We start from the raw sequence: 24,200 nt of genomic DNA on the forward strand, positions 1-24,200 counted from the left end.
ATATATTATAGAACTTATTTGTAATGTCAAGAGTATATTAAATTCAAAAACACTCTAAAGCACACATAAAAAATAAAACTTCAAAAACTACCACATAAATAAATCATTCACTACTACTTTATTAAAAAAAAATTACTAACGTCACTCGAACATTAATATTTTAGTTTTTAAATTAAGTTTAAAATTTGGGATTTCACAGAAAATGTATATAGTAAATAAATATTTATTTAGCACGTGACTTTTCCTAGTATATATGGTGAGGAGATGGCAAAGAATGTAATTTTTCTTTCTTCTTATATATATATATATATATATATATATATATATATATATCACGTTCATTAACATAACATTCTATACTAATCATTATTTTAGCATCTAAATCTGATTGTGTAACTGGAAATGTTAATGTAGATAAATATAAAATAAGGCGGAATATTCATATCCAAATCAATAGGTGACATTTTGTGAAATATCATAGGTTCGAGCCCCAAACAATTAATCCATAATAAAATTTGTAAAACCAAATCAATAAGCACTTTTTAGATCCTATTCTTAACCCTGCAAAGACCAAATTCTTAACCATTTATATTAGAGAAAGAGAAACCCACGCGGCTCAAATGGAAAGAACACAGCTTGAATTTCCTGCTTATGCCTTGAAAATGTAATAAAATTCCAAATCTATTCTCCGTTTTTTTTTTCATGTAGAAGTTCATGTTTTCCCACAAAGAAAATAACAAAAAGAAGAAGAAAAAAAAAAGACAACAACAAATGGAGATAGTGATAAATGTGACATTGCCAAAAAGATCCACAAATCTCCTCAACTAGAGGCCGCTTGTTCGATTTTTCGAATAGAATCCATCAGAGCTTGTTGCTCTGTTTGCCTCGACGGTGTCAAAACAATGTCGTTCCAAATCGAACCAGGCTGATATATAGATTCCGGATCCGCATAAAGCTCGTAGATCGATTCAGCATCCGAATTCAAAGTGCTGAATTGGTTCAGACATCCGATTTCATCGGGGTCAACGAGCAGCTTCTTAGATCCATCTTTCCATCCAATGAGCTGTGAAAAAAGAATATAATGTCTGCTTAGCGGATTTGGTTACCAAAATATCACATCTGTTCACTTTCACTCGCGATTTGGTACACCATTAGGTACAACCCTCAAAAGAGATATTATTAATTAAAATACAGGCATTTATTATATGGTTGGGGCCTTGGGGGAGACTCATTAAAGATGGATACGACAAAAATAGTAGAAAATAAATTTGATTTATGGTTAGTTATTGACATTAACATAAACATGTCTCAAAATGATACCTGTGGTGGGCCTCCAACAACATTTGTTGAATACAGCTTTGCATTATCAACAAGCGGACAATACTGAGTAAATGCACTCGCAAATCTCTGATGGGATTTCAATTGAGAATTCACCCTCACTGCTCTGCCAATCATTATGGCCCTCCTGTTTAAGCACGTTTAAAAAAAAAAAAAAAAAAAAAGAAGAAACCCTATCACTAATTGATCAAAATTTATGGTACGACTAAAAAACAATGGATGAAAAAGAAAAAGAAGACCTTATTCCTCTGACCACGGCCATGTAAGGATCACAAACAACGCCAACCAACTCTATCCTGTAAGGCTTCATTCTGTTGTGCCCTTCCTTGGCATCTTCTTCCTCTTGGCTGAGCTGTTCCCAGTAATTCTCGGTGACGGTCCCGTCCTCGGCCACCTTGTAGCCGACCCCCATGCGGTACCGGCGCATGTGGACGTTCCTCGCCATCGCTATCGTCTGCTCCACGAACGGGACCCACGAGAGCGTCCCGTCCAATATCACATCTCGCCCTTCGTTCAGCGCCGTCACTAGAAGAGACGATGCCGCGTCCGTCGATGATTGGTGCACCTAAGAATGCATATATGGTACGAATTCATTGGAAAGAGCGATAGAGAGAGAGAGAGAGATGGGATTTCTTACCAACTCGGAAGTTTGAAGCAAGTCGTTGTGGTTACCCATAGACTGAAGGGCTTTGTAGATCACATCGCTTTCCTTGAAAGCATCTGCCTCTACCACCACCGCCTTCTCCGCCGCTTCTGACCAAAATGCGCTGTCATCGTCGGGAAACAAATTTATTAAGCAGCAGAGAGAGAGAGAGAGAGAGAGAGAGAGAAATGCTGATTACGAAAGATTTCTACTAGAGAAACCATAACATGCCAACATTCGCCCTTACCACTAGACCAACTCCTCGTGGTTAGAGAAATAGACATTTCGACTGTGCTAATTTTTTACTTTGTATATGGTATTCTGCTACGGTTTTGCTGAGTTATGTGACAATGGTGAAACTTCAAGTGTTTGTTATGGATCGTTAAATTTCTATCAACCGAAATATAAACGAAAGGAAATACAAGAGTAAACAAATCGGACATTGGAGACGTCCATGCTCACCCCAACGAATTTCTTCCACCCGCTAATCTTTCACAGACCATTTTCACACCCTTTTCAAAGTATTCTACATCTAACTCCTAACTATCCACTTATCGTTATGGAATCCGACTATTTATGTTCCTAAATTGTTGTGCCAAAAGTCTAAAAGTTAAACATATATATTACTCTTTGAGGATGTCTTTGAGGACGGTGCTCTTGCCAGCGCCCATGCCACCGCCCATGAGGAGCAAAACGGGGCTGCGATCGCAGTGGGCAACGGGAACCATCACATCGTTGCTCGAGTCTCCTCTATTGCTGCTTCCCCCAATCACCTTCATTTCTTCCACCAAAGTCGAGAACACCCGAGTCACCTTCAAGTTCTTTGTCACCCTCTCAAACCTCTGTTTTCTGTCCCACCAACAAAACAAAACACGAAATCTCACATACCTCGTAAATACTTTTTTTGACTTGTAAAATAATTCAACAAACTGTTAGGATTGTGAATGTCTGGTGTCACTTTCTGTGTGTCAAGCTTGTAGGGTCTATATGGTCACCACCACTAATTTTTGTGACTTCTGGTTAAATCATGTGTTCTGTGCCTTATCTATAGCACACTCAGACTTTCTTTATAAATGTTTTTTTTTCTATAAATTTATAAATGATATACAGCATCAAGAATTCACGAAATTAATCACACTTCTTTTTTTTCTTTTTTGAGTGAAGATATTTTTTTGTTTTTCTTTTGAAATAATAACAGTATTACTTATTCTCACCACTGAATGAAGAATTGCTGTTTAGAAAGCATTTGGAAGGGACAATAGTGAATGCCTCAGCAAAAATTAATATAATCAGTTTCTGTCTCTATATATCTTTGGCTTAATTACTAAGCACTAGAAACCCTAAATTCCATATCTAAATTTAGACATACCATATACGAATAGTAAAACACTTACCTAGTGGCTTGTAAAACAAATCCCTTGAGCTTTGTCTTCTTTTCGGACTGTTCATTAAAGATCTGCAAACGATACCACCCAAACAAACACAAAAGTGGAATCACAATCAGCTAAAAACGACACTATGAAATTGACAAAATTAGAAATCTGGACTTATGAATTGTAATAAAACCTGGCTAATCATGATCGAGGTATCGCTCCAGTGAAAGGCAAAGTAGCTGAGAATACACCTCTCAAACTCTTCAATCAACTTAACATACAGAGAATCCACATCTTCTTCATTATCAAAGAATTCATATATTTTTTCTTCACATCCTTGGGGTTTTCTCAGATACTCCAGAGCTAATTTGCATAGCTGTGGACACTCATTCCCATCTGAAAATCCCAGTTGCCTAGCTAAAAAAGAAAAAATAAAAACACAAAAAAATCACTTTTTTTTTATTTTATTTTTTTATAAACGTTACAGATTGGTCAAATCCGAGAATCCAGTCTCAAGGTTTACCATTATAATGGTCCTAATTAGTTATAATTATTGAACCTCTATAATTAATACGTACAAATCCACTAGATTTTTAAATCGTTTCCTACGAAGGAACTTCTAAATACAAAACCCAATTTTGCGCTCTCTCTCTCTCTCTCTCTCTCTCTCTCTCTCTCTCTCTCTCACACTTTGTTAGTTTTTTTTACAAAGGGCCTTTTTTCACGCCACCCACAAATTACATTTAAACAAAATTGAACCAAACTAAAAACACGCACACACACATTGTAACAATAATACTAACAAAAGACTAAAAGTTTTATTTTGGTATAAAGAGATTCACCACACAAAAATGAAAACCTTACCGACGAAATGAGAGAATCGCTCTAGGTTGTGGCGACCAGATTCCGTTTTATCAATCTTCGGAACGTACACGTGGCGATGTCCCCCGGCCAGCACCGTCACCGGACACTGAGAAACGCGCCTCTGCTGATACCACGCGCCGGCGACCGCCCCGGCGGCGGCGAGCCCCGCAATCGAAGCGATCAGAGCTCGCGTTGTCTTCACGTTCTCATCTGAGTTAAATAAACAACAAAAAAAAACTTAATCATTGAAGGAAAACTAAGAATGAAGAAACAGAAATACAAGCTTTGACTATTTCTCGGTTATTTTTAGTACCGTGGTGAGTCATATTCTTTTCGTTCTAGGTCTTCGTTGACTCGACGCAACGGAGATCGATAGATGGAAGTCAGACGATTCTATCGACACTAATTAGAATTAGCTTAGCTCTGCATTTACAGAGCTTGCAATGGTGTGGTTTTAATGGCTGGCTTTTATGTTTTATTTAAAGAGAATTGAGAGAGAGTCCTCAGAGACTATTTTTTATTTGTTTGTATGTAGAGTAGACATTGCATGATTATATCTTATTTAATTGGAAAACCTAAAAAGTTGTATAAAATAAATATTTGAAACTATCTAATTTACTTCTAGAACCGGGGTCATTTAGCGTGGCTCGTCGAAGCCCTTGGTATCTTCAAAACACTTTTCATTATTGTTTGTCCTTGGTGACATGGTTTCAAATTTGGAAAATAATTGTGTAATTGTTCTTTTTTTTTTTAGAGAAAACCGAGAATTCCATTAGAAAGAAGTGATTACAATCACTAATGCAGACTTTGAAAGTCCCGAAACAGAGATGCTCATGGTCTCGAACCGAACCCAACCCATCGATATGATCAAATGAAAGCGATCAAGGGGTTTAAACGTGGCTTGGAATCCAACAATGGAAAACCAACAAAGCACACAACTAATCGAGCACAACATCGGCTCTTTGACAAAAACCTCTATGGTTGATAGGCAAACCCGAACAACCAAGAGCACAAGATCTCGGAAGAGAGTCTCAAACCTGCATAAACGCTTGTCTAACAGGAATTCCATAACGGAAGGCTGAACGATGGCTAATCCAACTTCAGAAAACAGATAGCTATTGCAAAAAGCAAAGAAAACAGGGAAATTACAACCAAAACAAACACAAAAGACCCCACCAAAGAACCAACGTAACCAAGACCCAAACAACCCATCACTCGACAAGCTTCAAAGACTCGAACCCACGGCGTGGAGCACCTTCAGGAAGCGACGACGAAGGAGGGTCGAACCGCCTAGCTGGCGGCGGCGCTTGGGCCGGCGGTGGCGAGGCCGGGCCTGGTGGTGACGCGGTGCCGACCGGAGCTCTGGTGATGGAGGGGAGCTCGCCGGGGCGGGGTTCTTGGCGGTGGCCAGCCTCTGGAGAGTGGTCAGAGAGGTTGGGATCGCCGGATCTGAGCTCGGCGGTCGACGGTCGACGGGCCTGGGCTCGGCGGTCGACGGTCGACGGATCTGGGCTTGGCGGTCGACGGTCCTGAGCTCGACGGTCGATGGTCGCCGGATCTGAGCTCGGCAGCCTTCGAGCTCGGCAACCTCTGCGACGAAGAAGAAACGAAGAAGAACCGGCCTCTGCGACGAATCCACTGAGAAGGGTCTCGTGGAGAAAACGCCCTCCCCTCCGGACCGGAGCCGCGACAGCGACGGCGTCCGAGCCCAGAGGGGCGGCGGCGGCGCTCACCCCCGCTAGATCTAGATCTAGATCTAATTTGCTAGAGAGAGAGAGAGAGAGGGTTTAGAGAGAGAGCGATTGTTGGAATCTATCAGTCGATAATTGATATGCCTATAAAATATGAATATGGTAGATTTCAAGCTAACCCACACATGTAAGTTCAGGAGGAACCAAAAACTTAATTGTGTAATTGTTCTAAACGTTATGCAATAAGTTGTTCAAGATATCGGGTTACTCTAACTACATTTCATCCCGTGTGAATTAAACTGAGAACATTCTATTTTTAGTCCGAGATTTATGGGTAGATATGATCGGATTTGGTTTTCGATTATACAAATTCTCGGAAGATTTAGTTGCAAACTTAATATAACTCTCCTAGGGTTTTAATTAGGTTTGACACTTCTAATTTTAGTCAAGACACACCGTTTTATTCTTCAGCCAATCTCTCTGCCTTGGAGATCTTCATCGACAACTTGTTCAAAAAATTGTTTGATGTTATTGTGCTTTATTTGTACAGAGCTTGTGAATAACGTGTTTTTGCGTTGATTCGTTGATACAATCTTTGGGAGAGGATTGCGGAGAAAAGAGAGTGAGCCTCTGATCTAATGGGATCTTAAATTGCAATATTTTGGAAGATCGAAGGAGATGGCTGTTTGAGAGGGGGTCTGCAAACCTAAGCCCCTCTATATTTGATTAATTATTATTGGAGTGCTTTTCACCACTTGACGTATCAGTCATTCTTACTAGGTGCTTAGTCACGGAACGGGTACAAATCTATGTGTATTTTCTTATTTTATGTTTGTTTGATTGCTTTTGTTTGATCTTGCATAAGCAATTAGTTGCTCAACTAGTTGTCATAACCAATAGTTGAATAATCATCTCATAAATTATGCGTTTAATAATTTCACTCACAATCGAGCTTGATTAAAGGAGGGTCATTATCTAGTTGGATTACTCTTTCATGATCGAGGATTGCTCCAATAACATCTACTTATCTATCGATCAAGAGGGTTGTCAACATTAAAAAGGCTGAGTTCCACCTAATCCTATTATCCGTGTGGAATGTCCTCTCCGCAAGGCCGATAAATAAGAAACGCCTCTTTAGCTCCTCGTCTACCCTTTGTTGCAAAATTCTCGCACACGCAAGTGCACGTAGTCGCTCAAGTAGTAAAGTTTATAAGTACGAGTCGATCCCACGAGGACTAGGCTAAATTAAAGATTCAATTCTCACTAGCACGAAGAGAACTTAGGAAACTGTTGTTGAATGGAACACCAAATTTATAAACGAATAAATAAATAAATAAACAGAAAGCAACGGGACGGGTTGTATGAATAGCGAGAAGTAAAGACTATGGTTTCACGAGTTCATTCTACGGTTTGGATTCATGGAAGTTACGCACTATCATTATCATTCATACTTTGCTAATCACACTCACATTGATCGTGTCACTAAACCTCTCTCAAGCATCTAGCAACCTAAGCCTATGCTAAAGTTTTATCTTTCGATCTCAACTAATAAAAACAAGGCAAGCAATGAACACAGAAACGTACCACGATTCTATAACAACCTATCTATATCTAGCATAGGAATGTATTATAGTAATTCAAATCATGAACAAAATCAACCTAATCTCTTTCAAGCATTAAATTGAAATACGAATCATGCACAAGGTAGCTACTCTTATACAAGCATTAAATTCAGACTTGAATTAAACAAAGCGGTAAGAACGATAACAATTCTACACTATCATAATATAGAATCCATAACCGTTTCATAATCTCGCTACGCCATAGCCCTTAGATGGTTTAGTTCATGATGATGAGAAGAAGAAAGATGGAAGAAAAAGATGAATTACTCAAAAACAAATAGAACAACGACATGATTTTCATTAATAAAAACTGGAGTTCAAGAGATTAAAGGAAGGGAATTGGAACTGTGTAAATAATGATGAACGAAATCGATGAAGACGGCGCTTTAATCTCTGTCTCTCCAAAAAACTCTGATTAGCCAAACAACCTAAGAAAAAATAAAAACTAAACAAAAGATGTCTTTCTAGGTTACAAAGGTAGGATTTATAAGTTTCTAGCCTAATTTCGGAGTCATCTTGGCCACTTAATGAGATCCAATGGCCCAGGTTAAATCAAAAACGCGTAATCAGTTTCCCAAATCGCATCCATCGCGTCGCCACAGTCAAGAGTCGCGGTATATTGCGGCGCTCTAAGTATCCATCGCGCCGCGCTGCTGAACGGGAATGACCGCCATATGTGACAGGTTTTTCTAGCGCCGCGCTGGTAACTCATGGCGCCGCTCTGATTATCACCGCGCCGCGAATAGTCAATATCCAACGTTGACTTTCTTTATAAACCTCAGTTTTGCTCCGTTTCGACTCCCGTTTGCTCCGAAAATGACTTCTTAAGCTTCTCTGCTCCTTTGTACCTGTAAATCATCAAAAACACACTAGAAACTATCAAAGACACTTGAGAACTCGCTCGTTTTAAGTCGAGGGATAGGAGTTTTACGCGTGATTAACGCACCTACCAAATCCCCCCAAACTTAAACCGTAACTTGTCCTCAAGTGACAAAAAGAAACAAAACACAACCTACTCCTAGGTGAAACTTTATGCTTACACACCTTGACTACTAGCACTTGCCTCAATGTCAAGTCTCTCGATTAACAATGACACGGAAACCCACGATTTCAAACTTCAAGCTAACTACCCAATGCGAAAGACCTCATACAAGTGAATGTTACCCTAAACCGTTTCAATGTTTCCCCATCTCAATAGCAATCGGACAATCAGGTTTCGTAGCCCTCGCAACCACCATCAAAAGAACACAAAAATCGAACAATGAATGGGAGTTTATTTCGATTCGACACATCCATATGCCCCCTCATCTCCCTTGATCTCCACTAATGTGCGCATATCCTCTCTAGCTCGTCAATTAGGTCTTAACCGGCTTGTAATGTTCAGGCTTGGGTCAAAGGTATGGAGTGGAATTTTTGACGGCTTAAACACTAACCTTAGCGACTCAATTTCTCACCAAAATTCGTACGCCTCATACAAAGTTTACTCACTCACTTTTTTTTTACTCTTCCCGTGTTTTCCCCCCCAAACTTCAATCACGCTCACACAAGTCTCTAATTTAACTCACAAAACACCATGCCAACATAAAATTAAACTAAACACATTTTTTTCGCTTTCTTTCTTTCTTTCTTAGCGTCGCGACGATAGCGCTTTCTTTTTTTTTCCTTTTTTTTTACGATAATAATCGCCGGCATGGTGCCTTTGGATCTAATGAACATGTAGAGACTAGTCAACGAACATGTCACACAATCGTAGAAGATTTCACTCATATTGACACTCAAGAGTCGCTAACGTTAGTGGGGTTCTTTGTGGGATTTCAAAATTATTGGCTCGGCTTTTTCTGACTAAGTATCGAGAAGGGTATGACGTTCGGCTTTTTGTGAGTGGGTTCTAATTGATAAATATTTCCGGGTTGGCTTTTTTTGGCTCGACAGGTTATTCCTAATGCCTATATCATTCTTACTAGATCAATGCGCACTTAATTTCGCTTCAACTAGGGATCAGAGAAGGTTCTAATGTGTTCGGTGTTTTCATTTCAAATAATTGGTCGGGCTACTCATCTAGATTCCCTAAGCTTCGAGACATACATCATTCGGGTCTAACACAGCAACACAACTCAACAAAGTTCTTTCACACCAGGTAGCTCATGCGTTAAATTCCACAGTAAAAAACTTAAGACTTTCTAGATCATCGGCAAGCCAAACATTAAAATTCACCTAAGATTTACCTAAATGCACAAACTGAACAAACTCTACCTAATATACAAAAAATTTCCCCCCGTAAATCATTAAGAATTATATACTCCCCCCCCTCCCAAACTCAGAACTTACATTGTCCACAATGTAATCGAGGGATTGGGGATCGCCCCTAATCGTCTCTGTCTCGCCGAGATGGTTCGGCATGGAATGGGTCATTGAAGCCCGGCGGTGGTGTTTGGCTATAGCGATATCTCGGCGGCGTTTGGAAATATGATGGCTGGCCCGGCTGATATGGCGGAGTGTGATAATAGGACGGCGGAGGTTGGTGATAGTGAGGTGGAGGCTGCTGGTAGTGCTGTGGTGGTGGCTGATATTGCGGTGGTGGATATTGCACGGGTGGCGCGTGATATGGATCGTGGTGATAGGGCGGTGGGAACGGGGCCGTGAGCTCCGTTGGGTAGGTGGGGTAGAAAGGCATGTCCGGCTGAGATGGGGGGTCTTGACGTGCGGTCCATGTATCGTAAATGGACCGATGGAATTCACCTTCAACAACGTGTCGTTGCCCATAAGCTTCTTGAAACGCCATGATTGATGCTTGGCCTCGACCGAGCTCATTTGAAACGCCATGATTGATGCTTGGCCTCGACCGAGCTCATTGATGTTGTGTCGAACTTCGGCTTGAAAAGCCTCGTATGCCCCGTGTCGTGAGCGCATCTCTGTTCTGAATGCCTCGCTTGCCACCCGCTCTGCTTGCATTTCGCCACGGAGGGATTGAAATTCGCCGGTCACCAGATTCACCAACTCGTCGTAGTTGGCTTGGCTTTGCGGCACGTAATCGTCATCCTCCTCGTCTTCTTCTTCCGCCTCGGGCTCGTCTGGCTCTTCCTCCGCAGGCTCCGCTTGTCGAATGTTGATGAATCCCCGCCTGTTCGGTTCGGGGTCTCCTCCCTTCCAGTTCGGGAATTTCAAGAACTTTGCCGGATCTATTGGCCCCGTCAATGCAATCAACTGCTCATTCGCTAGAAGTTTGGCGCCGGCTGATCCGCATATTGCGGTGATCAGACTCCCATGACCGAGCGACCCAGTCTTGCCCCGATTTGCCGTTCGGATGATGTGATCATGAAGAATCTGCCCAAGATTGATGCCTCGACCCGTTGCAATGCAATATAGTAAGGCGAGTCTCTCAAATGTGATGTGGTGCTCGTGAGTGCTTGGCAGTATCGAGGCGTTGATCCAATATATCCATGCTTTGGCGAAGCGATTCACTTTCTTGATCGAGAGATGCTTTGGAGACTCTCGATGCGTATAACGGCTCGGTTTGGAATCGTAGACCTCACCGGGCTTGCAAAGTGTGGTCAACATCTCCGGGAGTGGAGGGTTCAACACCATCGGTGTGTATGAGTCGGCATGTGGAGGGGTAATCCCGAGGAAAGCGTTCATGGCGCTCGTGGATATGTTGACAATTACCCCTCGGACCCGCACTTCACCAAGTTCCGGATCCGTGACGGCTAAGTTGGAGTAGAATTCTCGGACTAACCGAGGCACGATCGGAGCGTCAATGGTTGCCAATTTTCCCCATTTGAGAGCGTCAAGTTGAGCTTTTGCGTTCCCACATATTGCTCGATCATCGGATGGTAAGAATTTGCACTCGTGAATCAGGTTGAACGATTGGAAATCGTCCCACTTCTTCTCCGCACCTTCGACGAGCGTGATTGGTCGACCTCCCGTTGCTTGGCTCGAGGTTCCCGCCGTTGTCTTTCGCTTCTTAGTCGATGTGTCCGCTGTCGATCGCCGGTCTCGTCCCATTCTATACACTCAAAAGATAGTATTAGATAAAAAAAACACACGTCAGGTTTAACCCCGACGTGATAACGTTCATGATAACCAAAACCCAAACTATCCATATCAACAAATCACCAAACGAAGACAAACGGCACGTGAAATCTACTCAAGGACCTAGACAAATTCGTGCAAAAATAATTCTCGATTCTCTCGGGCTTTTCATCAAACACGTGGTGAGCAAAAATTTTATCAAAGGAATCCTACTCAAAACACGTTTCTTTAAACCCCCCAAACTATGAACAATCAACCTACATTCGATTGAAATCACTCAAGCACAACCAAAGTAAGCAAATCACATCTAAATTCGAAATCCAAAATCTTACCTTGTGATTTTCGGATTTTAGCAAGAACACCACTTAAACACCCAAGAATAGAGAAGAGAGAGTGAATAAAGTCGCTAATCACACAAGTAGGAATGAATTTCGTGTTGAAATCGGGTGAAAACGAGGTTGTGAAGTGAAATTTGGAGAAAAATGGGGTTAGGGTTCGTGCTCAAAGTGAGAGAGAATGTAAAAAAAATTGAAAAAAACACGAGTTTGTCTTTTAAAACCGCCCAGATTTTTCAAAAGTCTCGAATCATTGCGGCGCGCAGATTTTAATCGCGCCGCAATGATATTTTGTCGCGCCCCCACAGTGAACGCTTAGTAGCGCCATCTATTTCTGGCTTTTATCGCGGCGCCATGATTTCCATAGCGCCGCGACGATAGCGTCTTTTTTCTGAAAAATCAAGAAGAAAGAAAAGAGAGAAGAAAAGGACAACAGAAAAAAAAAATTAAAAAAATAAAACTGAAAAGAATAAATGCGATGAAAGAAAACGTAGGTTGCCTCCCACGGAGCGCTTTAGTTAACGTCAATAGCTTGACGGGGTACCATGTTTTATTCGGTGCTGTTCAGGTACGCCACGACTTTCTCGTTTTCAAATACTCCACCATAATACGACTTCACTCGTTGTCCGTTCACCATAAATTTCCCGCCGTTGATGCCTTCGAGCTCGAACATTCCCGATGGGAATGCTTGTATGACTGTGAATGACCCGGACCACCTTGATTTGAGCTTTCGGGGAAAGAGTCTCAACCGGGAGTTGTAAAGAAGGACTTGTTGTCCCGAGTTGATCTCTTTCGGTACGATGTGCTTGTCATGCCATGCTTTCATCTTTTGCTTGTAGATCCTCGCGTTCTCGAATTCCTCTAAGCGGAACTCGTCGAGTTCGTTGAGTTGGAGGAGTCTCTGTTTCCCGGCTGCCTTATGGTCAAAGTTGAGGAGTTTCATTGCCCATAACGCTCTGTGCTCAAGTTCCACTGGGAGGTGGCACGCCTTGCCATAGATGAGCTTGTATGGCGACATTCCCAACGGGGTTTTGAAGGTTATCCGGTAAGCCCAAAGTGCGTCGTCGAGTTTGTGCGCCCAGTCCTTCAATGAGCTTCCCACTGTCTTCTCCAAAATTTTCTTTATCTCTCGGTTGGAGACATCAGCTTGGCCGTTGGATTGCGGGTGATAGGCCAGAGCTTTCCGGTGGTTAACACTGTACTTCGCGAGGAGTGCAGAGAATTGGCGGTTGCAGAAGTGAGAGTCTCCGTCGCTCACGATCGCACGTGGTGTGCCGTGCCTTGTGAAGATGTTGCGCTTAAGGAAGTTTATCACCACCTTTCCGTCGTTTGTTGGAGACGCCTTTGCCTCGACCCACTTTGTCACATAGTCGACCGCGAGGAGGATATATTTATTGCCGTATGAGGATGGGAATGGTCCCATGAAGTCGATTCCCCACACATCGAACGACTCTATTTCCAGAATATTTTTCAACGGCATCTCGTTCCTGTTGGAGATATTTTCTTTTCTTTGGCATCGATCACATGTCTCCACGAAACGCCAGCAGTCTCTGAAAAGGGTTGGCCAGAAGAAGCCACTCTGAAGCACCTTTGCTGCCGTGCGGTTGTGCCCGAAATGCCCTCCGCACTCTAAAGAATGACAGTGTCTGAGAATAGAAGGAATCTCATCATCGGGGACGCACCTTCGGATTATTGAGTCAGCGCATTGTCGATAGAGAATCGGCTCTTCCCAATAGTATCGGCGCGCATCGGAGAGAAATCTTTTCTTTTGGTGGTGAGTATAGTCCGGTGGCATCTCGTTGCTCACCAAGAAGTTGATGATGTCGGCATACCACGGCGTTGCGCTTGCTTCAACCGCCATTACTTTCTCGTCCCGAAAATTATCATCGATGGGCGTGCTTCGATCGGGTACGTGCGTGAAGTCTTCAAGACGCGAGAGATGGTCGGCGACGTTGTTCTCTGCTCCCTTTTTGTCTTTTATCTCCACATCGAACTCTTGAAGAAGGAGAACCCAACGAATGAGCCTTGGCTTTGCGTCTTTATTCTCCATTAAGTACTGGATTGCTGCGTGGTCAGTGTAGACGATGATCTTATTGCCGATGACATAGGGCCGGAATTTGTCAAAGGCAAAGACCACTGCGAGGAGCTCTTTTTCTGTGGTAGTGTAGTTGACCTGAGCCTCGTTGAGGGTTCGACTGGCGTAATATATCGTGTGGAACACATTTCCTCATCGTTGCCCAAGGACTGCTCCAACGGCGAAGTCGCTGGCGTCGATCATGATCTCAAATGGCTCACCCCACTCGGGTGCGACTATTACCGGGGGCGTGCTCAACTTCTCTTTTAGTGTGTTAAACGCCTCCATGCACTCATCGGTGAAGATGAATTTTGCGTCTTTCTCGAGGAGGCCACAGAGAGGCTTTGTGATCTTCGAGAAGTCTTTAATGAATCTCCGATAAAACCCCGCATGCCCCAGAAAGCTCCGCACGCCTTTGACTGAGATGGGTGGGGGTAACTTCTCAATCATTGCAATCTTTGCTCGATCCACTTCCAGCCCTTGTGATGATACGCGGTGGCCTAGAACGATCCCCTCCTTCACTATAAAATGACACTTCTCCCAATTGAGGACGAGATTTGTCTCCACGCATCGATCTAAAACCCTGGACAAGTTCTAGAGACACACATCGTAAGTGGAACCAAAGACAGAGAAGTCATCCATAAATACCTCAATCGTGCGCTCGATCATGTCCGAGAAAATGGCCATCATGCATCTCTGAAATGTCGCCGGTGCATTACATAAACCGAAGGGCATTCGCCGAAAATCGAAGGTGCCGTACGGACATGTGAATGTCGTCTTCTCTTGGTCCTCGGGCGCTATAGCAATCTGGTTGTATCCGGAGTAGCCATCAAGGAAGCAGTAATACTCGTGGTCGGCGAGCTGATCGAGCATTTGATCAATGAAGGGGAGAGGGAAGTGATCTTTTCGAGTAGCGGCATTGAGCTTCCGGTAGTCCATGCAAATTCTGAAACCGGTGACAGTTCTCGTTGGGTTGAGCTCGTTGTTGTTGTTCCGTATCACCGTCATTCCACCTTTCTTAGGGACACACTGGACCGGGCTGACCCAAGAACTGTCAGAGATGGGGTAGATCACTCCGGTGTCAAGCCACTTCAGAATTTCTTTGCGCACCATTTCCTTCATTGCCGGATTGAGCCTTCGTTGATGCTCTACGGAGGGCCGAAAATTGTCTTCCATAAGGATGCGATGTATGCAATAGGATGGACTTATTCCTTTGATGTCGGAAAGAGTCCATCTGATTGCATGCATATGGGCCCGCAACACTCGCTACAATTTTTCCTCTTACTCGGCGTTGAGGTGATCGGAGATGATGACAGGTAGCGTTTTCTTCTCTCCGAGAAACGCGTAGCGAAGGTGACTAGGCAGCTCCTTTAGCTCGAGCTCCGGGGGTTCCTCTATGGATGGCTTGACTGGTTTTGAACTTGCCCCCAATTCCTCGAAATATCTCCTCTTGTTAGCTTCGAACCCGTCCATGTACATTGCGTACTCTAAGGCTGCACATGTAACAATATTATCAGCAAATTCACTTGACTTCAGAATGCATACCTCAAGGGTTTCTTCAAGGCGACACGAATGATCGTTGATGATCGCATCACAGACGTCTACTCAGAAAATGTCATCGCTCGCCTTTGGGTACTTCATGGTGTCGAAAACGTTGAAGACGACTTATTCGTCTTGCACTCGTAGCTTGAGTTCTCCCTTCTGAACATCGATCAATGCACCTCCTGTGGCTAGGAATGGTCTTCCCAGGATGATGGGAATGTTCCTATCTTCCTCCATGTCGAGTACCACAAAATCTGCGGGGAAGATGAACTTGTCCACCTTGACGAGGACATCTTCGATTATCCCTCGGGGGTGCTTGATGGATCTGTCCGCCATTTGAAGCGTGACCCGTGTAGGTTGTACCTCGCCAATGCCAAGTTTTTGGAATATGGAGAACGGCATGAGGTTGATGCTGGCTCCCAGGTCGCATAGGACTTTCTCAAAATATAGATCTCCGATGGCACATGGCACAGTGAAACTCCCCTGATCTTTCAGCTTCGGAGGGAGCTTTCTCTGGATTATCGCACTACACTCTTAAGAGAGAGTGATAGTGCTACAATCGTCGATCCTACGCCTTTTGGAAAGGATGTCCTTCAAGAACTTTGCATAGCTAGGCATTTGCTCGATGGCGTTAGCGAATGGGATATTGATTCGGAGTTGTTTGAGCATCTCTAAGAATTTCCCGAATTGCTTGTCGAGCTTTGCATTCTTGAGTCGATGAGGAAATGGCACTGGAATAGGTGCGGGCAATGGTGGTGGTGGTGCAATCTTTGGTGATGGAGTTGTTGATGATGCTACTTCACCTTCGGCTTTAGCTTTCCCTTTGTTGATGTTGTCGACCACCAACCCACTGCGAAGAGTGATCGCATTACACTGGTCCTTAGGATTGACATTGGTGTTGCTCGGAAGGGTGCTTTGCGGTCGCACGTTGAGAGCTTGTGCTATCTGCCCCATTTGCGTCTCAAGGTTTCGGATATGCGCCGATTGATTCTGGATCTGCATTTGAGACGTGGAGATGAACGATGTGAGCAACTCCTCCAGCTTATCTTTAGGGGCGGGCTGATTCTGTTGATGGCGCGTTTGGAACTCGTGTTGGTGATGCCCTTGTTGCTGATTCTGGAACGCATGAGGAGGTCGGTTCTGAAGGAAGCCTTGTTGTTGTTGAGGTGGTGTTCTCCATCCTTGGTTGTAATGATTGTTCCAGGCTCCATTGTTATAGTTGTTGGCATTCTGAAATGGGGGCCGGTTGTTGTAATTTCCCACGTAATTGGCGTTCTCTGGAAGAACATCATTTGCATGAGGGCAATCGTCGGTATAGTGTGGCCCAGTTCACCAAAAACACTGCTCCGGTGTAGTTTGTGCGACGTTGCCAGTAGCTCTCATCTCTTGAAACTGCTTCTTCAGATCCGCCATTTGAGTCAGCACTTCTTTTAATACTTCTGCTTCACTGTCAGTCGTAGCCGCTTGTGCTGTCACGGGGCCAGCTTTCATGAGTCTCCTCTCCACCGGGCATTGCTCATTGGAGCGTGCTAGTTCTTCAAGAAGGGCGTGGAACTCTGATGGAGTTTTGGTTAGTACCGTGCCTCCTGCAGCGGTGTTAACCAATGTTTTCGTCGATGTAAGGAGTCCGTAGTAGAATGTCTGGAGCTGGACCGGTAAGGTGATCCCATGGTGGGACACTTCCTCAACATCACTTTGAATCTCGCCCAGGCTTCGGGAAGCGATTCTCAATCCCATTGCCCGAAACTGTGGATCTCGTTTCTCAGGCGAGCAGTCTTCTCAAAGGGGAAGAACTTTGCTAGGAAGGTGTTGCACAGACCTTCCCATGTGTTGATGGAATTGGCAGGCAGGGAATTCAGCCATGCTTTCGCTCGGTCGCGAAGCGAAAATGGGAACAAACGAAGACGGATAGCGTCAGCGGCAACGTTATGGATCTGGAACGTGCTACACAATTCGTTGAAGTTCGCGATGTGTTCATTCGGGTCTTCGCTTAGGGCTCCTGAGAACTGATTCTGTTGAATCATATTAATCGTTCACGTCTTGATCTCGAAACCCTGGTTCCCATCAATGGCTGGATTGACTATGGCTGAGCGATACCCATGAGTGGTGGGTAGAACGTAGTCAAGGAGCGGTTTCTCTTCTTCAGCCATAATCAATTCTTCGATGTATTGCTTCTTCTCTTTTCTGTTTTGCTTGCACGTTTTCTATATTTCAAGATCGATTGGAAGAAGACTGGATTCACCGTCCTTTCGCATGTACCTTCACAAGTAAACACGAAAATAGATGAGAAACAAAATTAAAATAAAGTTCAAATTGAAACTAGTGAATTGAATCTCAATTGAAAACTTAATCCACGGTAACGGCGCCAAAAACTTGTTGCGAAATTCTTGCACACGCAAGTGCACGTAGTCGCTCAAGTAGTAAAGTTCGTAAGTACGAGTCGATCCCACGAGGACTAGGCTAAATTAAAGATTCAATTCTCACTAGCACGAAGAGAACTTAGGAAACTGTTGTTGAATGGAACACCAAATTTATAAACGAATAAATAAATAAATAAACAGAAAGCAACGGGTTGTATGAATAGCGAGAAGTAAAGACTATGGTTTCACGAGTTCATTCTACGGTTTGGATTCATGAAAGTACGCACTATCATTATCATTCATACTTTGTTAATCACACTCACATTGATCGTGTCACTAAACCTCTCTCAATCATCGAGCAACCTAAGCATATGCTAAAGTTTTATCTTTCGATCTCAACTAATAAAAACAAGGCAAGCAATGAACACAGAAGCGTACCACGATTCTATAACAACCTATCTATATCTAGCATAGGAATGTATTATAGTAATTCAAATCATGAACAAAATCAACCTAATCTCTTTCAAGCATTAAATTGAAATACGAATCATGCACAAGGTAGCTACTCTTATACAAGCATTAAATTCAGACTTGAATTAAACAAAGCGGTAAGAACGATAACAATTCTACACTATCATAATATGGAATCCATAACCGTTTCATAATCTCGCTACGCCATAGCCCTTAGATGGTTTAGTTCATGATGATGAGAAGAAGAAAGATGGAAGAAAAGATGAATTACTCAAAAACAAATAGACCAACGACATGATTTTCATTAATAAAAACTGGAGTTCAAGAGATTAAAGGAAGAGAATTGGAACTGTCTGATTAGCCAAACAACCTAAGCAAAAATAAAAACTAAACAAAAGATGTCTTTCTAGATTACAAATGTAGGATTTATAAGTTTCTAGCCTAATTTCGGAGTCATCTGGGCCACTTAATGAGATCCAATGGCCCAGGTTTAATAAAAAACGCGTAATCAGTTTCCCAAATCGCATCCATCGCGCCGCCACGGTCAAGAGTCGCGGTATATCGCGGCGCTTTAAGTATCCATCACGCCGCGCTGCTGAACGGGAATGACCGCCATCTGTGAAGGGTTTTTCTAGCGCCGCGCTGGTAACTCATGGCGTCGCTCCGACTATCACCGCACCGCGAATAGTCAATATCCAGCGTTGACTTTCTTTATAAACCTTAGTTTTGCTCCGTTTAGACTCCCGTTTGCTCCGAAAATGACTTCTTAAGCTTCTCTGCTCCTTTGTACCTGTAAATCATCAAAAACACACTAGAAACTATCAAAGACACTTGAGAACTCGCTCGTTTTAAGCCGAGGGATAGGAGTTTTACGCGTGATTAACGCACCTATCACCCTTTGGTTGGAATTTTTTTACCTAAGCAATTGTATCTCTAATCGTCGTAAAACATTCTGCAAAGTGTTCAAACCCGGCTTTCACGATAAGGTTAATGATAGGTAGCACATCTTTGGTGTAAAATGCTCTCTTGACAAGGTATCATACGTTGTAAAACTCTAAAATGGCGTTGTTGTTTATGCCATTGTCAAGGGTTATATAAATGATTCTCTCACATATTTTTCACTTGTCTCTGACTTCAGAAGGATTTCTAAGATGACATCTGCAGTGTGACAACCCTCTATTCTCTTAAAGCTTATGATTCTCTTGTTTAAATTGCAAGTGTCATCTATGTTATGAAACATACATTCATGTAATCCATTTTTTTCAGTTTCCAACCAAATATCAGAGGTAACGCTACTTAGTAGACATGAAGGCTTTAATTGTATCTTTTTGTTCATGAAAATGTTTTATAATGGCCTTATGTAGAGTTGTTCTATAAATGATTTGAATGTGCGGAACTAAATAATGCACAAATCTACAAAAACTTATATCTAGGACATGTGAAAATGATTGATCCGTAGAAATTATATATCAAACAAGTTCTCTTCTCAATTTTTCGGGATCATGAGAACTTACTTGAGCCAAGGAAGACTCAGCCGCCACTCACATCTTGTAGTGCTTGATCAACGAAGAAGTCTCTTGCTTAGTGTAGGCGGTGTTGATCACCTTCCTACATTTGTATTGCATTGACATTGTCGTGTCTTGCTGTTGCGATATTTTCGTACGCAAGTGCACGTATTTGCCCAATAGTAGTATAATCGTAAGAGCGAGTCGATCCCACGAGGAATATTAACTAATTTGCATAAAATAAAATAAAAACACAAATTAAAACACGGGTGATGGGATATAAGGAAGGCGAGGGCAATGGCTTCACAAGTCTCTCCTATTGTTTGGATTCACGAAATTCATGCACAATTTATACACACTACTACTTTGCTAATCACGCTCACGTTAATAATATTGCTAAATCTTTCTCGAGCATCTAACAACCTAAGCATATGCCGGAATATCATCTCTCAATCTCAACTCCTAAAAGCACGGCTAGAGGTTAAACACAAGAATGTACTTAACCTTACTGGTTAAGGCCATTAACAATTATCACATTAGACGGCGAATAAATAGCACGACTCCGTAACAGCCTAGTTATATCTAGCCTAAGAATGTATTACGGTAATTTAATTCAAAAGCACAATCAACCTAATCTTTCTCAAACATCAAGTCAATTCTAATATCAATTCTAATATCATGAATGAGGTAGCTAATCACATTCAAGCACTAAGATGAGAATTAAATTAAACAAAGAAAGATGGAGTGAAAATAAATAGTAAAAAGAATCTATAACCATAATCAAAACTTGCTACACCATCACCCTCTCGGGGATTAGTTCATGGTAACGAGAGTAACAGAAAAACAAAATAAGCAAAAAAGAAATCATAAAAACAAAATTAAACCAAAGCATAAATAAAAGGGGATTCCACCGAATAAGATTAGAAGGAAAAACTCTGAATTCGCGGTTGTCAATCACGATGAACGGTGATTTGCTTCACTGGTTGCCTCTTCTCTCACAATTAGACAAACACTATTATGAAACTTAAAATAAAACCTCCTTTTTAAATTCTGTATATATTATATATAGCATTTTAGTGTGTTTTCAGAGCCTTTGGAATTATTGGATTTGATCGAACGGTAGAGAAAACATAAAAAACGCAAAGTTGGAAATTGTTGTTTTCGGAGCTGCGCGGCACACCAAATCGATTTTAACTTCTTTGCGCTCTGCGCTTACTCCTCAGATGCTCGTTTCTTCGATTTTCTCGTTGGCACGGTGCGCCTCTTTTTTGGCGTGGCGCGCTACCTTTTTTCTAGCGCGCACTACTTTTGAAACGGTCATAACTCATAGCTCCGATGTCCGGTTCTTGCAAATAAATATGCGTTGGAAAACTGAGAGAAAGATTTATCCAAATGATGAAAGAATTATTCTATAATGTTTGATGGAGAATCTCAAAATCATGCAGAAGATGACGTCATGGTTTTTGTTCCGTTCTACTTGCTGGAAAAGTCTTTGAATCACCTCAAAATTGCTCCATAACGTCAAGTGATGCTCTACTAACCTCCTTAATACACAAATAATTTCGAAAACATGATATCAATTCACAAAACCACTTGAGAACGTGTGAAATTCAAGTCGAAAATAGGAGTTTAAAACGTACGAAACGCACCTATCATTGGCCCTCTCCAATCTCCATGAAATATTGCTACATTTTGGAACGTGGTTTCTTTTTTTCTTTGGTTTTAGAGGTTGGGGATTTGGTAGGGTTTTTTTTGGTCTAATAGGTTTTGTGGGGGAGGTGGTGGACTTGCTGGATCTTGTGGTGGAGGTGGTGGACTTGGTGGATCTTGTGGTGGACGTTGTGGAGGAGGTGACTCCTCTTTTTGAAATGTACAAAGTTGTTGCTCTTTTTTAGGGAACAAAGTTGTTGATAAACCACGTAAGTGTGTTTGTATAAATGTTGTTCTAGGCTATAAGGATGTTGAGGTAGTGGGTTATATTGAGATAATACTGATGATGTGGTCGAAAATAAGGGGAGGATGTGGCAAATTGGGATATCTCTTGAGAGTAACTTGGAGTTTCATATGAATATGTCGGAGATGGGACATAAGTATATTCGGTGTTTTCATAATAGGAAATTGAGAAATATTTAACCAATTTTGTGGATATTAGATAGCGGGAGAGGCGGAATTTGGTTGTTGAACTTCGGGTTGCTCATGTGGTGGTGGTGGATGTGTGTGAGAGTGAGTGCGGCTCGAACTTCGACTAGACATTCTACATACTATATAATTTAGATTTTATAAACTTCAACTATATAATATAAATTAAAATTTCTAATTGAAACTATATAATATAAATTAAACTTATTATCGAAATCTTGTTACATAAAACTTATATAACTTGAGAGAATTATATATTAGCTTTGAGATTGAACGAATAAGATTGAGAGAAATCGAGGTTGGTGCGAAGAAAATGAGAGGAAAATGAGTATATATGTAATATAATTATGAATTAGAGATTAAAATTTAATTTTTTAAAACAATTTTGAGCCCTAACGAGAAATTAATGACTAGTTTTTATTGGTCATTGATTAAGCCAACGGATAAATAATCAATGGCTGAGATTAATTTAAAAAAAAAAAAAACTTTACTTCAATCACAACGGTAACTAATGTAAGAAGTTTGTTCCGTGGGCCCTCTGCCGCTTCCGCTTGTCTGATGGAAGTCTTCAATCCTGTAAATTTTCTTCCGTTGGAAGAAAGTATTCGTGTGGAACCTACACTTCTAGTAATTTTCGTTACCAATGTCTAGGTTTATCGACGACAAATGCAAAGATATAAATGTATTTTTATCGATGCATTCAATTTTATGATATGTCGACGATGTACCGTTGATATTTTAGTCTTTGCTATAATTAGAACTCGACTTATGTATTTAAAACGTGGGTCTCAAACTTAATAGACATGTTTTACGAAAGAAAATGACATTTCGTTAACTTAGCTCTACGTTAATATTTTATTGTTCATAGAATATGCACTTACGAGGCATTAACCGAGGACTTTATAGATCCGAAGGTTCATAACAATTTCCATGACGCCTGTGAATGTGAATACTATAAGAATTGTAAAATAAATATGAGACCCAATCATTGACTCCCACGTGCCATCGGGGTCCGAACCATCCACTTGCTCTATATAAAATTATATCGCCATGGTCAATCATAATACCCCATTAATAATATATATAGAGTAAATCGTCCGGAGGATCTCGTGAATCACGATGTCCCAAAGTCTTGGTTACAATTGTGAGCAAAAAAAAGTTTTGGTTATAAAGAATTAAATTAAAGGATAAATAGAAATATGGTCTCCATGTTCTCGTAATGATTAAAACCGATAAGCTAATGGTTGAGAAAAAAAATACCTACTTTATATGTGGTCCCTGAATTTGTTAATAGATCGTTTTTTTTTTTACTGATAATTCCTTAACTACTTCTCGTTTACAAAAATCCTTTAACTTCTAGAATTTAGACACCCATCATGATTTTACTTGACCTTCGTTACTTTTTGAACGGAATCTATTATAGAGAATGCGTGGACTTAAATGAATAGTAAATTTGGACATTTGGACTCGAAAGAAACCAAAAATTATATACTAATCGATATTTCTAATTTATTGATTAAAATCGAAAATACACATTACCGATCAGAACACGTTTATTCTAGGTGTGTCATTGGGGAAAAAGAGTCGTTACTTATTTGAGCAGTTGAGTTTCTATCTATTAGTGATCCAACGGTTCGAAAAAAAAAAGTTTTTACTTGTCATTTTAGGTTCCATAAGTTAATATATATATATATATATATATATATATATATATATATTCATTCTGTTTTTTTTTCATATGTATAAATTTAATTTTTAACCCCTTAAATTTTATTTTATAAATACACCATCTCCCCTCAGTTTTTTTTTTTTTTCATAACCAAACATTTTCTCTCTAAAATCCTCTCAAACTTTGAAATCCTCTCATATTTGTTAGCAGTTCAACCACAACAGTAAACAAGATTAAGAGACGTTTTCTACTTAATGGACTTCATAAGGGAATAAGCTATTTACACAACAATATTAATTCGAACTAAACACTTTAAATGCTAACCAACTTTTGTCCCATCTTCAGTACAAAGTATTCCATCATGTGTAACAGTACACTGACCCGGAATGATACTACAATGGCTAAGGTTTTTTTTTTACAATTTTTTAAACTTGCAGTGTAATTATGAGAGAGAATTTTAAGAAATATTGGATTACCAGAAAGTTTCCTTATTTGTTTGAATTTGCATGCATTTTAGATACCCGATTAAATTTGATGGACTTCTA

The 24,200-nt window shown here is 41.3% G+C and overlaps 2 protein-coding genes across 2 annotated transcripts; both read right to left on the bottom strand.

Moving 5' to 3' along the window:
- Window positions 1–616: 616 nt before the first annotated feature.
- Window positions 617–4,765, bottom strand: LOC149393322 (calmodulin calcium-dependent NAD kinase-like). Its single transcript, XM_089617146.1, has 9 exons — window positions 4,532–4,765; window positions 4,219–4,428; window positions 3,548–3,771; window positions 3,376–3,437; window positions 2,609–2,830; window positions 1,976–2,105; window positions 1,578–1,903; window positions 1,321–1,465; window positions 617–1,063 (listed from the first exon to the last, which is right to left on the bottom strand). Exons 1-9 carry the CDS (start codon window positions 4,542–4,544, stop codon window positions 821–823), a joined length of 1,575 nt encoding a protein of 524 aa, XP_089473272.1. The 5' UTR covers window positions 4,545–4,765; the 3' UTR covers window positions 617–820.
- Window positions 4,766–15,250: 10,485 nt separating this feature from the next.
- Window positions 15,251–17,535, bottom strand: LOC149393323 (uncharacterized). Its single transcript, XM_089617978.1, has 5 exons — window positions 17,331–17,535; window positions 16,882–17,286; window positions 16,113–16,788; window positions 15,691–16,037; window positions 15,251–15,462 (listed from the first exon to the last, which is right to left on the bottom strand). Exons 1-5 carry the CDS (start codon window positions 17,533–17,535, stop codon window positions 15,251–15,253), a joined length of 1,845 nt encoding a protein of 614 aa, XP_089474104.1.
- Window positions 17,536–24,200: the final 6,665 nt, after the last annotated feature.

This window comes from Urtica dioica, chromosome 6 (assembly GCF_054948205.1).
Source record: "Urtica dioica subsp. dioica isolate 48M chromosome 6, U.dioica_male_clone48M_v1_H2, whole genome shotgun sequence".
NCBI lineage: Eukaryota > Viridiplantae > Streptophyta > Magnoliopsida > Rosales > Urticaceae > Urtica > Urtica dioica.